The 15644-nt window shown below is 38.5% G+C and overlaps 1 protein-coding gene across 1 annotated transcript in view; it reads right to left on the bottom strand.

Moving 5' to 3' along the window:
• Tg (thyroglobulin) overlaps nt 1–799 on the bottom strand; it is a 178488-nt gene extending 177689 nt beyond the window's left edge. The window contains exons 1-2 of the mRNA XM_034516550.2: nt 733–799; nt 200–308 (exon numbers count right to left, since the gene is read on the bottom strand). Coding sequence (XP_034372441.2) covers nt 200–308; nt 733–799 — 176 coding nt within the window. The remainder of the gene's footprint in view (nt 1–199; nt 309–732) is intronic.
• Nucleotides 800–15644: the final 14845 nt, after the last annotated feature.

Raw genomic sequence — 15644 nt, 5'->3', positions numbered from 1 at the left:
GGGAGAGCCCCCAATGGGGAGTCTGTCCAACAAAGTATATATGTGGGAAGATGGAAAAGGTGCCCTCCCCCCACAAATGACAGCATAGCTCAGTAATCTGAGGAACTCAATCCATACAATTGTGGATTACAGGGACAAAATGTGAGAGGTTCTTTAGGGTATTTTAGGACCCTGGAGCTCCTAATAAAGCCAGTCTTACTGGAAACTGCCATCTTCCGAGCACTGTGGAACATATTCAGCCTGCTTCAGAAAGGCCTTCTCCCTTTGCAGCTCACAGGGGCGGAGTGGCTGTGCATCTACCTGGTACTCTGAAGGGAAATGACACATAAGAAGGATGCAGGCTTGCCTCTCACCTCCTGCCCCATTCCCACCCCAGACACAGGCACAGCCTTTACCTTCCTGGTCTTACTGACAACCATTATTTCCATCGCCAGCATAGGATTAGCTCATTTGATCATCTGTACTTCCCTGGGAGGTGATGGGGTTACATCCTCATTCTCCCAGCTTATTTATCTCGACTCTATCAATTTCTAGCTCTGGGACCTCGGGCAATTTGGCTCACCCCTCTGAACCTCTTTGATCTGAACAACAAAGAGCAAATATCTAGCCTTTGGGCATTCGTGAGGTTAGGTGAGATCAGGCAGGTTTAAGGGCCCCCCTGGCCAGAGCCTGGCTGAACCACATGACTGAAAACTCCCTCCCCAAACTCATGGCCTCAGCTGTAGAACTTACCAAAGATGTTGGCTGCTACCAGGCAGACTGAGCTCAACAAAGTAGAGACCCACAGGACTAGGGCCATCATCCTGTCCCCTACTGGGATGAAGGGGTAGGAGCAATGTCCCTTCTTCGGAGTCCCTTTGTAAGGGAGCCTTTATAGCACAGTGGCAAGCAGTGCTCTCCTGTTCAAGGACACTTGACAGGGCAGTGGCTCACTTTGTTTTTTTCTGCCAGTCACAGCAACTCCCTCTACTTGAGTCTGCTCCCAGTAAGAATACTCAAGTGGTCAGTAGGGTGACCACTCAAGGCTATGGGGACAAGGAATGTGAAGTTGACATTAAAATTTCTCTTTACAGGCAAATGTCAGGAGTCTGTACCCTTAGGGGTGACAGAGTTCAGTCGTAAAATTGTGAAAAATAAAATACCCCATCTTCTTCCTGATCCCCTTACTGTCTCCTCTGCTCTCTTCTCCTTCTTCCTCCCTTTCTTCCTTCTTTCCTCCCTCCCTCCCTCCCTCCCTCCCTCCCTCCCTCCCTCCCTCCCTCCCTCCCTTTTTCCTTCCTTCTTTTCTTCCTTCTTCCTTCCCTTCAGTATTACTTTAGAGCTAACATCTGTAAGCACTATTCTAGAAAATGAAGCCATGGCAGAAAACAAAACAGAGAAATTCTGCTCTCATTAATATTGAATGCAGAATTGTACTGAAGGAACCCAAGTATACCTCACATACCTATTCTTGCATGCATGAGCACACATGCATATGTGCACACCTTTCTCTAGTCCCCCTTTTCTGGGGACCTAACCCTGCCAAGCCAAGCTAGCAGAGCCAGGAAGTGGGATTCTTTTACCCATAAGGCCCACATGTCAGGATCGGCTTCTCTCTTTCCCAGCTGCCCCTGTGTAATCTATGAAAGTGATTCTTATTCCTGAGCCCCAGTTCCTTCTTCAAAACAAAGTTGAGAAGACAGTGGCCATGCATGCCTACTCATTGGCAGGGTCTCTTCAAGAGAGAAAACAAAGAATTGAGGAAGGTGGCTCATCCACGCCATCACCATTGCTGTTGTTATTTTCCCAGTGTGCAAAGGGCATCATTGTGTGAGATAATGACAAATATGCAGAACTCAGGGCAGGACAAAGGGCAGAGGCCAGTGAATGATGTCTCATGGGTGGAGTGCAGGAGGAGCATAGCAGAATCTGAAGAACAGTGTCCTTAGAACAACTTGGAAGAACAACTACCTAAGACATTTTTTTCAGCAAAGATGTTTCAAGAAGCTTTGTGGTACAACCTGAAATTCAGGAGGAAGAATTTCCCATGCCCAGAGCCTGCTGCCCACACTGTAAGGGCCCTGGTGACCCCTTGCTCTGATGGCCACCGGGACCTTTTCTGTTAGAGCAGCACATCTCTGTGCGGTACAGCATGACTCCATTTGCAGAGTTTTCAAACCTGATGTGCCTTAGGGAGTCGAACATAGTGGTGAAGAGGTTTGTCACAGACCCACTGCTCCTCCTGCTTCTCACCATGCCCCAGGTTAGCCAAGGCTGGCTGAGTGCTTAGTCACTGTGCCTGGCTCTAACCCTGAGAAGCAGTGGAGTGTAGGTGACATGGTCTGATCCTCGCTGAGGTGTCTTTGCTCCACTGGATCTGGTGCTTCAGGACCTTTGGGTACAGCCCATGAATAAAGAGGCTCTAGGGGAGAGGGACAGGTGCTCTCTACCCAAACTCACTTGAGAGACCACTGAAGTGGGTAGAGTGAGCTCAGTATTGGACAGAACAGAGTGGCCTTCAGTCTACACCAGAGCTGTCCTGCCTCACCAGAAGAGGGCTTTTTTCTACCTAAGCAGTAGAGCAGAGCAGGACCTTCAGTATCCCCATGTGAAGCTGTCTCCTCACAATGACTCAGCTCCTCACCACTGCTGTACTTTTCTCCACTGAGACTTAGAACACGGCTTCCCCAGTAACTGCATCAGCTTCCATGTATGACTAAGACCTCCATCACTCTAGTAGAGGGTTCCTTCTCATTGGCACAGGAACTCCTTGGTTCTGAATGCAACAGCTTAGATTTCCCCCTTTGTCTCATTCTTTCCCTAATACAGGGTCTCTGTGTACAATTAGATATGCTACAGATATGAGGAAAATGCAGTCATGGTACACGGGGGGATGTTACATCACACACCTTCACTTCTGAGTCCACCGATGCCTATAACCCTCATAGGGAACTGCTTGCTAGCCCTCTTTTCCCTACTTCCATCTGCCACAGTATTGGTGTTGCTGGGCCTATGCTCCTCCAAGGGACAGCCTTTACCTCTTTCCCACACACCCACCCTGTACTCAAAGCCACATCCTTCCTTTTCTTCTTCACAGGAGGAAGAACTTCCCACACCCAGAGTCTGCTGCCCACAGACATTTTTGCACTCAATTTATATATCCAGAAAGATGGGGTAGAGATGCTTTTTCCTGTCCTTCCTAAGAGTGGCTTATGCTGTGGACATCACCTGTGAACAAACATAAGAGGACACAGAAAGAGAATGGATCACGGAAGATTAGCCACACACTTTAGGACCAGAGGAGCATGTGGCAGAAAACCCGCGAGTTTTAATTTCAATCTCACATGAAAATCTTGCAAATCACAAATGCCTTCGGACACAGATAAAAGCTGAACAACCAACTAGAAAAGCTTCAAAAGCGAATAGGGGCCAGCCTGGCAAGACAGAGACTTGCGGAAATTAAGCTTTGGGCAATAATAGCCATCACAGAAAAATTTCACTCAGTCATCCCTGAGCCATCAAAGGCAAGTGAGGGGTCAGGACCCCTCTCTGGTTCCATTCTTGCTACTCTGTGAGAAGTTCCCCAGGCTCTTGATAGATGGGCCTGAGAACACAGGAGGAGTCAGGAGATCTACCCAGCTGGCAGTCAGAACTCCCCTCTCTCTAGAATCAGTGGGGCCCTCAGCGGACCGATAAGATGTCACTCCTTTTCCACCAGTGTGGTATCAGAATCAGTCTAGAAGAGGATCAAGACCATCCCCACACCCTGTAGTATCCAAGACATCTTCTTGAGGTGCCAGTTAGGACCATATGGGGGACATTCTGAGTCTCCTATTAGGGGGACACTAAGAGAGGGCAAAGGAAGGCTGAACTCCTATGCACAACAGTGACAGATCACTGGATACTGGAACAAAAAAATTCCAATTCCACCTGACAGGAGAAAGGCTGTACCCATTCCCACTAAAAGGATGGAGGAGTCCTGCTCACAAACAATTTAATGATTCATTTTCTGCAAGACCACACAGACTAGGAATAAAAAAAATGTTCACTATACCAAGAACTAGGAATATCTTAACTTGTATTTAAAAATCAAATATACAATGGCCATATGCTAGCACTATTTGAATAATCTCTTAGAGTGATGTGCTTATAAATGAATTAATAGATTTCTTCTAAATGTAGAGGTTTTAATGGTAACAGCCTCCCAAATCAGTCTGATTAAAGGTGAATTTCCTGTCTTCAGCATCTTGATTTCCATTTCTTCTCAGAGCACCATGAAGTAGAGTGAAGATGAATGTACTTAACAATTTTTCTCTCACTAGTTCCATGGGCAGCCATCTGAATCCATGCTCCATATTTGCTGTTGCCTTGGACTATATGGCTCTGATGTTTTTCAACAACATAAAATGCATCATGATGAAAGACAAATAGATATGACCATTTACATGAGGATAAAGACAAACATGGATAGTTTTTGAAATTCAACATCAAAATAGTCCAACTACAAAAATCCAACTTTTATAATAAAAACTTCTCACCAAAGTAAGAATTAAGAGACATTTAAATCTATGTTTCAAAAAGGCACATACCAAAACTTGTGGATAATATCTCACTCAGTGGTGCAAGACTAGCATTTTTCTAGGAAGAAATAAACCAAGGATGTCCGTTCTTCCCATCTTCATCCATTGTTGGATATTTTTTTGTGCCGAGAGCCTCTGGGCCCAGAGAGTGTAGTGGCAGGGGCACAGGGTAGGACTCTAGTGATGGCTTTAAAGTCTGAGGGTCTCAGGGCTTTCTGGCTCTCTGACCTGTACTGAAATGCTGATGATAACTTCTAAAAAGTCCAAAAATTTTCTTGCTCCTTTTGAGGGTAAAAGACTGCTGAGTTAGATAGATGATTAAGAGCGAGGATTAGGCAATGTGGTCTTTGTTCTATATCGGCAAGAACTGCTGGGCTCTAACTTTCACCCTGCTAGTTGGAAGTCTCAGGAAGAAATGACACTTAGAGATGTGGTTATAGCATTTATTACTAAGTTGTTAAAAGTTTCCTATAAAAGCTATCTAAAGGGAAAAGTGGAAAGATCATAAGTGGAAAAGAGAAAAATTCTACTCTATCTGGGGAAAGGGAAAAAATTCTATTCTATCTCTATTCTATCTGCCTCTCATCTCTTTGTCCTCAGTACTTATAGGTCTTTCAGAAAACATGATCATATGTTACAACGGTCATCACAAGGTCACACCAAAAATCAAATCATAAATTGAAATAGAAGTTTACAACAGAGAATGTTTACATGCATATCCATTAGGAGTAATTATCTGGCTTACCATCCATCATCTTTGTTTAGCTGCACAGGATCACTGAAGGTTTAAAACTATAACTAGGTTGTTCCCTGAAGATTTAAAACTATAACTAAGTTATTAGTGAAGTTTTGTGTAAGTAAACTCAGCCAATATTTTACCTCCTGTACTAGCACCTATAATAAATCATTAATTCTCTTTTTATGACCTTTGGTTAATTGTTTTACAGCCTCTTGGAATGTGCCCTGAGTAGGAAAAAGTCTGGTTACTATCTAAGAGCAATTAACTGATGACACCTGGGAAACTGGTGAGTTCTCATTGCAGATTTGACTATCAGAAAGGGACCTAATAGCAATCCCACTATAAAAGAGCTTAATCATTGATATAATTTTAGGAATTCTTATAGGATCACCATTAAGACTTAAGAAGACTTATTTGTCTACATAGCATCACTACAAGGACAGTATGTTTTTGTGGATCTGCAGAGATCTGCTCCAAAGGGTATGCTATTACTTAGTGATTGTTATATTTGTTTAATAATAATAGGAAAAGCATATTAATAGCAGGAATCTTTCCTAAAATGAGTCCCTTACAGCCTTGCTGAGTAAAAAGGACTCAGTTGTTGCAGATTATATAATAATCCATGGCAAGCCATTTTAGGATGATCACCAGCTAGTTATTAGCTTGTCCCATTATGGCTCCTGAGATCTTTGCTTATCCTAAGTCTATAACTGCATATACATTAGTAAGAGAAAATGTACCATGTGTAAATTTTAGGGTACATGTAACCAACCTGTGGTTAATTGGCAATTTCAGCAGTGTTACAGGGTTCATCTCAATTTCATTTCTTACTCCTAGTAATCTCTAAATTTGGGGGAAAAGAGAATAATTTTAATAACTACATAATCAGGAATGATTATGCATAATAAGCATTGGTTACTTTTCCTATTGCTATGATATAATAACCTGATAAAACACCTTGAAGGATAGAGCGTTTATTTTTACTTACAGTTTGAGAGGAAGTCCATTGGGATAGGGAAGGGTTGGTGGGAGAAATATTCGGCAGCTGTTCACACTGCATCATAATCAGGCAGTAGACAGATAAATAGATGCTGCCGATCAGTTCCCTTCCCCGCTTTAACTAGTCTAGGACCCAACCTGCTGATAGGAACCCCTAATCAGGGGAATCCTTCAAACACATGCCCAGAGGATTCCTTCCAGTCGTTCTTGGTCTTGTCATGGTGACAATCAATATAAATTATTACAGGCCAACTCACTGTCAAACTGGCACTCAAACGTTCCATGTTTAGGTCATAACCTTCTATCTTTTGTTCACTGAAGTTCAGGGCCATCTCATAATGGAAAATGCATTATGTCAAAATTCAAAACTCTCAACAATCTGTAATGGTTCCAACACTATTTAAATGTCTAAATTATCTTCTGAGACTGAAGGCACTGTGAACCCCACTACAATGAAAAACCAAGTTACATACTTCTAATATATAATGGTAAAAAGAAAGCATTACTATTCCAAAGGGGGATATGGAAGGCAAACAAGGAATGCTCAAACTAATAGCAATATTAAAATCTAGCAGGGAAAAAACTAAATTATGAAGACCCATAACCAGCACCTGAGGTTCATGATATAGTTGTGTAAGTTCCAAAGGGGACTCTAGCTTTGCTGCCTGTAGCATACATAACATCTCTCTTGGGCAAGTCTACCCCATACCTGAATCTTTCCTCAGTAGAAGATCCCATAGCCCTGGAATCTTTATCATCCTGGGGTCTCCACTATGTTTTCTTCACAGCTTCATGTCCATCAGAGACCATAATTGGACCATAATTCTATCAGCCCTGTGTGCTGACTCTAGGAAACACCTCCCTGGGATGTTGTTCTGAGGGACTCAATCAGTTATTTTCACAGTTTGGGTTCCCTTCTTTCAAATCAGTTTCTGCATTTATAAGTAGGAGCCTTTATTGAGTAAGGCTTGTACATTTCCTACTATGGAAATGTGGAGAACAAGATTTTTCTCTTTAACTATGTAGCTTCTTTTCCTTCACACACTCTGGCAGCAACTTTTAACTTGCTCAAGCTCTTATCTTCTGCAAAGGGCACTGCTTCTTTTAAATATTTCTGTCCCAACTCTTGGCTCTTTTTCATTGTAAACTTACATAGACGCAGCAATCCTTAGTTATGCCACATAAATACTCTGCTTTCTTGAAAAATTTCCACCAAGTAAATTAATCATTTTTTAAAAATGTTCTCATTAAAGTTCTCAGAACAGAATGTGGTCATACGTTTTGGACAGACCCACTTCTAATAGATTTACTATTCCCTTCTGACGTCTCTTGAGCTGGAACTCCACTGTCTGTGCGCTCTCAGCTTTCTGTTCCCCAAGCTTCTATCAAAGTGGTCTATTAATTTCTGCTTAAAGTAGTTAAGCACTTTTTAAGTTCAAAGTTCCAAATTCTTCCACCTTCCTCCCACAAACCCAGTTCCAAATTCTTCTAGTTTCTTCCCACAAATCCAGTTTCAAATTCTTCTACATTCCTCCCACAAATCCAATTTCAAAGGCCAAATTAGGTTGATTTTCATGTATTGAACCATCCCTGCATCTCTGGAATGAAGCCTACATAATCATGTTGGATGATGTCTTTGATGTAGTTTTGGATTTGGTTTGTGAGTATTTTATTCAGTATTATTTTTTATCAATGTTCATAAGAAAATTGGTCTGAAATTCTCATTCTTTGTTATCTTTGTGTGGTTTGGGTATGAGGGTGACTGTGGCCCCTGAGTTCAGCAGTTTCTTCTGTTTTTATTTTGTGGAATAGTTTGAGGAATATTGATAATTATTTCTTCTTTAAAAGTCTGGTAGAAATCTGTGCTAAAACCATCTGGCCCAGGGCTTTTTTGGTTTGAGATTTTTAATAACTGCTTTTATTTCCTTAGCAATTATAGGACTATTCAGATGGTTTATTTGATGTTGATTTAGCTTTGATAATTAGTATCTGCTTAGAAAATCATTCATTTCATTGAGATTTTCCCAATTCTGTGGAGTATAGGTATTCGAACTAAGACCTAATGCTTCTTTGAATTTCCTCAGTGTCTGTTGTTATGTCTCCTTTTTTGTTTGTAATTTTGTTAATTTGGGTACTGTCTCTTTGCCTTTTAGTTAGTTTGGCTAAGGGTTTGTCTATCTTGTTGATTTTCTCAAAGAACCAGCTCTTGGTTTTGATGACTCTTTGTATTGTTTTCTTTGTTTATAATTGATTGATTTCGGCCCTGGGTTTGATTATTTCTTCCCATCTACTCCTCCTGGGTGTGTTTAATTCTTTAATTTTCTAGAGCCTTCAGATGTAGTTTTAGTTCATGAGTATGAGAACTCTCTGATTTCTTCATGAGGGTACTTAGTGCAGTGAACTTTCCTTTTAACACTGCTTTCACAGTGTCCCATAAGTTTGGATATGTAGTGCCATCATTTTTATTGAATTCTAGAATGTCTTTTTTATTTCTTCGCTGATCTAGACATCATTTAATACAGAGTTGTTCATTCAGTTTCCATAAGTATGGAGTAGGCTTTCTGTTGTTTCTGTTATTGGTGAAGCCCAGCTTTAAACCATGGTGATCTGATAAGATGCATGGGGTTATTTCAATCTTCTTGTATCTGTTGAGGTTTACTTTGTGACCAATTATATAGTCAGTATTGGAGAAGGTTCTGTGAGGTGCTGAGAAGAAGATATATTCTTATATGGGTGAAATGTTCTATAGATATCTGTTAAGTCCATTTGAATCATAACCTCTGTTAGTTTTGCTACTTCTTTGTTTAGTTTTTGTCTCCATGATCTGTTCATTAGTGGGAGTGGGGTGTTGAGATCTCCCACTATTAATATGTTCAATGTGTGATTCAAGCTTTAGTAATGTTTCTTTTACAAATGTAGGTGTGCTTGTATTTGAGACATAGATGTTTAGAGTAGAGATATCCTCTTGGTGAATTTTTTCCTTTGATGAGCATGAAGCATCTCCCTGTCTCTTTTGCTTACTTTCAGTTGAAAGCCTATTTTATTAGATATTAAAATGGCTCCTCCAGCTTGTTTCTTGGGTTTGTTTGGTTAGAAAACTCTTTTTCAGCCCTTTTTACTGAAATAAAATCTTTCTTTTACTGAAATACTAACTTTATTAGTGAAATGCGTTTCTTGTATACAGCAGAATGATGGATTCTGTGTATCCATCCATTCTGTTAGCCCGTGTCTTTTTACTTGGGAATTGTGTCTGTTGATGTTGACAGATATTAATGACCAATGATTGATACTTCCTTTTATTTTGATGGTGGTGGTTTTGTTTGTGTGTGTATGTTTCTGTGTTTCTCTTCTATTGGTTTTAATGGTGTGAAATTATTTATTTCTTGTGTTTTCTTGAGTATAGTTAACCCCCCTGGGTTGGAGTTTCCATTCTAGTATCCTCTGTAGGTCTGTGCTACTGAAAAAGTATGGTTTGGATTTGGTATTGTCATGGAATATCTTGATTTTTCCATCCATGGTGATTGAATGTTTTGCTGAATATAGTAGTCTGGGCTGATATCTGTGGTCTCTTAAGGTTTGCAAGACCTCTAACCAGGCCCTTCTAGCTTTTAGAGTCTCATGAGAAATCAGGTTTAATTCTGATAGTTCTGCCTTTGTATATTTCTTGATTTTTTGCCCTTTATGCTTTTAATATTATTTCTTTGTTTTGCGTATTACCTTTTTGTTTATTATGTGACAGGAAGATTTTCTTTTCTGGTTCAATCTGTTTGGTGTTCTTCTTGTATTTTTATTGGCATCTCTTTCTTTAGCTTAGGAACATTTTTTCTATGATTTGGTTGAAGAAGTATTCTGGGCCTTTGAGCTGGGAGTCTTCTTCTCCTATACCTATTATTCTTAGGTTTGTTCTTTTCAAGTTGTCCCAGACTTCATGGATGTTATATGTCATATACTTTTTAGATTTTGCATTTTCCTTGAATATATTAATTTATTCTATCGTATTTTCTATCTCCTGTATTCTGTTGGTGATACTTACATCTGTAGTTCCTGTTCTTTTACTTAGGTTATCCATCTCCAGGATTACCTTAGTTTGTGGGTTTAATTGCTTTTATTTTCCTTTTCAGGTCTTGGACCATTTTACTCATATCCTTCACCTGTCTGTATTTTCCTGTATTTCTTTATGTTTATTTGCTTCCTTTTTAAATGTCTGTACTTGTTTGAATGTATTTTCCAATATTTCCATAAGAGATTTATTCATGTCCTTTTAAAAGACCTCTATCTTCTTTATAAGCTTGAATTTAAGATCCTCTTCTCTTATCAGGGCATCTCTGGCAAGTCTTCTATCATTCTGCCTCTGATGAATATTTCTTTTGCTGTACAGAAACTTTTGTATTTCATATAGCCCCAAGTTCTGAGCTTATTTTCTGTGCAATACATAGGGTCCTGAAGTGTTTTGTCTATTTTTCTCTAGCACTTTCAGTTCTTCATGTCTTACGCTAAAGTTTTTGATTCATTTAAAACTAATTTTTATGCAGGGCAAGCAATAAACAGTTTTATTCATTTAAATATGAATATGCAGTTCCCAAGAACTGTTTACTGTTTGTTTGGTTTAGTTTTGCTTGTTTTTGTTCTCATGAAGAGGGTGCAGTATTTTCATTGTGTCCTCTTGACATCATTGTCAAAGACTAGTTGGCAAAAGGTTTGGTTTTAGTTCTGGATCCTCTCTTTTATCCCATTAATCTACTTGTCTATTTCTGTGCCACTACTGTACTGTTTTGGTTATGATAGCTCTATTATATAATTTAAAATCAAATATTGTAATAACTTCAAGTTGTTTTTTATAAGAATTACCTTAATCATTGGGAACCTGATGTGTTTCCCTGTGAATTGTGGGATTAATTTTCCTGTTTCTGTGAAGAGGTGTATGTCTTGAGGACAATAGATAATTGAATTTTTGTTGCTTCTTTGGAATTGTGATTTTATTTTCTTTATATTCAGAAGTTGGGGTACTATATATGGTAAATGTATTTTATTATTCTATTTTCTATGTATTTTTAAAATTATTCTTTGAAAATATGGTACATGTATACACTATATCTTGAACATACCCAGTCCTCAATCCCCTCTACAACTACTGCCATGATTTTCTATCACATCTTCCTCCCAACTTTGTCCCCTCTTTTTAAAACCCATCAAGTCCAATGAGTGCTAACCCTATGAACAGAGGCATGAGGCCATCCATTGGGAACCTACCAGTGTCCAAATTCCCGAAGAAAAGTAATTCTTTCTCAAGAATTACTGTAGTCATCAATTGCCAATAGTTCCCTGGCCTTTGGAGCTTCTCCCCCATCCATTCTAGAATTTTTAACTGCCTTAATCATGTTATGCAGGTGTTTTGTAGGTAAATACAGCTATTGCCAGTTCATGTAGAACAGCTATGTTATTTCTAAAGGACAAGTGGTGTTGTCAGTGTTCCAGTCTTGTTTAGGCAACCAGTGTTGAGATTTCATAGGTGTAGCTTTCCTATTATAAACAGAAGATAATCTTGCAGCATAGTTCCTGTCCTCCGCCTGTTATAATCCTTCTGTGTTCTCTTTCACAATGTTCCCTGAGCCTTAAGTGTAGGGTTGTATTGTAGATTTACCAACTATGGTTGGACACCATAATCTGTTATTCTCTGCATTCTGACCTGTTGCTTTCTGTAATGGCCTGCTTGCTGAAAAAAAAAAAAGTTTATTTGATGAGAGGGAAGAGCTACATTTATCCTTCAGTATAAGGATAAGAATTAAGAATGCAGTTAGGCTTAGGAAAGTGACTATGGTACATTCTCCTCGAAGATGTATGTTCTCACTAGTCACATAGTTGGCTAAAGTAGCAGGCATTTCTGTTCTGTTGAGTGGCTTTAAGTCCAATTATGCAGTTGTCAACTAATGTCAAGATGTTAAGTGTCACTATTGTATGTTTAGAGATATCTTACTGTGCTGGTCATTGTTCTGATTCCTGGGCAACACAGCTGATTAGGACTACTGAGTATTTTCCTCTCTTGTTACCTTGCATTGCATATTCAACTTTGAGAGGTAGTCTTCAAGGAGAAGGCTTTAAATAGTATGTTGTATTTTTGTCATCTTGATTATAATGTTTTAGAGAGGTTTTCCTTTGGACATGTTGGAGTCTTTAAATGTTCCTTGTATTTAGATGCCCACTTGTTATTCTATATATCTAAATTTTTAACTATAATTTTATCAAATATATTCTTTTAAAATCTCAGTTCTTTTATCCCATATAGATTCTAGAGTTCTTAGATCTTGTGGAAAAGTTTGTTTCTTTTCCTTATTGATGTGTGAGTGGGCTCTTTCCTTGAATCTTCATTCCTGAGATTCTCTCTCCTTGAGTATATTGACATATATACATATATATATATATATATATATATATATATATATATATGCATACACACACACACACACACACACACACACACACACACACACACATATATATATATTCATCCAGTTTGCCTCTTCATTCTATGTTGGTGACTTAGATCAAATAATCTTATTTGTATATTTTTTAAGGCCATTAATCATTTAATAGCAAGCTTTGGAAATATTTACCAAGCATTTTACCCAATTCAGTATTTGAGTTAGTAGTTGAAGAATCATGACATTTTGGAGTTGGGTTGCTCTATTTTTTCATGTTTGCATGTTATACTTTGTGCATTTGCTGTTATGGTTATCTGTTCAGTTTTATTTGAAGGGCTTCTTTTAAGCAGTTCCTCTTGAGGGCTCAAGCTATAGCAATGTTCAGAAAAGCAAACTATTAAAGTAACTATCAAACTATATGCTCAGTCTTGAATGAAGCCTATTAATGCATCAAAAATGATCATCAAATATAAAAACTTATGGTGTGCTATGAAGTTGAAAAAAATAGATAAACGTGGAAATAGTAAAGGAACAGCATTAAAAATAAGTGTGTAAAGAGGGAAAGGGAAGGATGTCAAAAAAGAACAAAAAAGTGAGACTGTTATGGAGAAAAAAGAAAAATGAGAAAGGCTTGAGAAAAATGAATAAAATATACAATTAGAAAAGAAAAAATAAAATAAACTTTTCTAATATTAACAAAGCCTAAAAACAGATAAATGTGAGAAGAGGCATATAAAAATTACAGAAAAGCTTCTTTTAATAAAAGAAGTCAAAATAATAAATGTATAATAAAAATGGTGATAGTGGCAGAGCAAAGAAGAAAAAGGCAGGGGATTGGCCAACAATGAAACAATCCATCAACAAAATTAGGAGAATTATGAAAGGGGCTAAAAATAGAAACTAGTTTTTCTTTTTAAGACAATAAGGTAAAGGCTGATAAAAGTAAGGGGGTGGGAAAGGGGGCAAAAAGAAAAAAGATGAATTTTTAGAGTGATTTCTAACTTCTCTAGTATTTAAGACTGTTTGGTGCACACGTCAAGGAAAGGCAAGTTGAAGTTGTTCAGTCTGCACTTCACAACCATCTGAAGTCTACCAGAGCCATGCCCACTTAAGTAGCTTCCTTTATTTGTGCATGAGGGAAGCTACTACAGTCAAGATTCCTATAGGCTCAGGACTGTATTTGCACTTTAAATCTCTAAGTTCTGATCAACCTATTGCAAAGTATATGTGGATGACAAGTATTGTGCAAGATCTTTACAGGAGGCAAAGGCTTGAGTTGGACACCTTCAAACTAGTTGGTCATCTAGACATGACTCTTCCGGATCTTCAAAATTCTCAAGACTTCAACAGTGAAGGGAAGTAGTTGGTTCTAGAAGTTGATTCCCAATAATCTCAGACTCAGTATTATCAACTCTGGGGTTATTTGTTCCCCATCAAAGGCAGGGCTATCTTTCCCTGTGTAGTTCACTGTTTGTTCATACCTTTCTGCCATTATGCTTTTCAGCTTGCTAGCACTCACCACAATGGCCTCCTAAGGTTGTTATTTACCTATGGGATGCTACAAGTTAAATTCAGGCTGACCAGTTACTGTCCCATTTTTCAGATACCCAAGATAGGTTAGTTTTAAACAAGTTCTCAAGATGGCACCAAGGATGATAGAATGAGATTCTTTTTGGCTGCTGATCTGACTACAAGAGTATTTATCATCTTACCAAAATCTGCAACTGGATTTAAAGCTTGTAAGGGCTGTAAACTGTCCATATAATAGGTTATCTCTTCATTAGTGCCACCTGGCTTACGTTTTTTTGTTTGTTTGTTTTTTTGTTTTTTATGAAACTTCTGCTTCTCTGTACCAAGTTGTGCTGCTGAATACTTAATTTCCCAGCATGCTCCCCATCTTCTCCTACATGCTTTTAACTCATCTATCATCACTTACATGGATTTCCATGATTCCCTATCAGATATCATCCACTTCTCCTTATTCTGACTTATTCCTAAGGACACATATAGGCAGCTTCTAGTTTGTCATGTTACCTCAAAATTCTGCCTATGCCCCTTAAAAAATAATGTTGGTAAAAAACAAAACAACCATGATGCATCGGATTCAACCACATACATGCATTTAAAAATGTTCTATGTGATTAGATATAATGTCAAAATTTACAACTTGGAAATTACACACTGCATTTAGGATTTAAAAAGGCAGAATCAAAGGTCCATTGCTCACAGTAGTGTCTTTAATTCTGCTTATTTGCTTTCTCCTTCCCTCTTCCATTCCCTCACTTCCCTCTTGCTACTGACTTCTTAGATCTTGTTTCTAATAAACTAAGTATAGTCAGAAGTCTTTTCTTGAGCTCTACTTTAGAGAGAACAGAGACTAGGAATTTCAATGTCTTAAAATTTTCTCGATGTTCCAGTCTAATTTAAGAGAACACTGTTTCAATGAATATACAACTATTCTCCCTGCTCTACCACCTTCAAGTATAATTATCTTCCTTTATCTGCTCTTTTTGGCTGGGCTCTCACAAGAAAGTGTTACTGCTTCCATTAGCCTGTAGAACATGATCTTATCCTCTATCCAACTCCAATCATGTTAATTTCATGGCCTGCACATAGATGACACCCAGTGATGAGTGATTTCTGATTCATGTCATATTCTTCTTGATAATTTAACTCTCAAAGCAAAATTCCAAGTTAGGTATGTTGTCATTTATAGACACGTAAACCAAAGGTCAGACTAGCATACTATTAGTAAATTACCAGGAAATCTGAGATTACAAAATCTGTGTCTGTTTCAGTATAGCAAGTTATTACTCAGTAGCAGAATTCCTCTTCAGTTTGATGCTATTGCCTTTGGCAATGAATTGCTTCTTGTTTAGGAAGAGATACTCAAGACAAAGTGCCAGAATTTACAGATATATGGACAAG

The sequence above is a fragment of the Arvicanthis niloticus genome, chromosome 13, assembly GCF_011762505.2.
Source record: "Arvicanthis niloticus isolate mArvNil1 chromosome 13, mArvNil1.pat.X, whole genome shotgun sequence".
Taxonomy (NCBI): domain Eukaryota; kingdom Metazoa; phylum Chordata; class Mammalia; order Rodentia; family Muridae; genus Arvicanthis; species Arvicanthis niloticus.
This window is presented reverse-complemented; position numbering and strand designations above follow the sequence as displayed.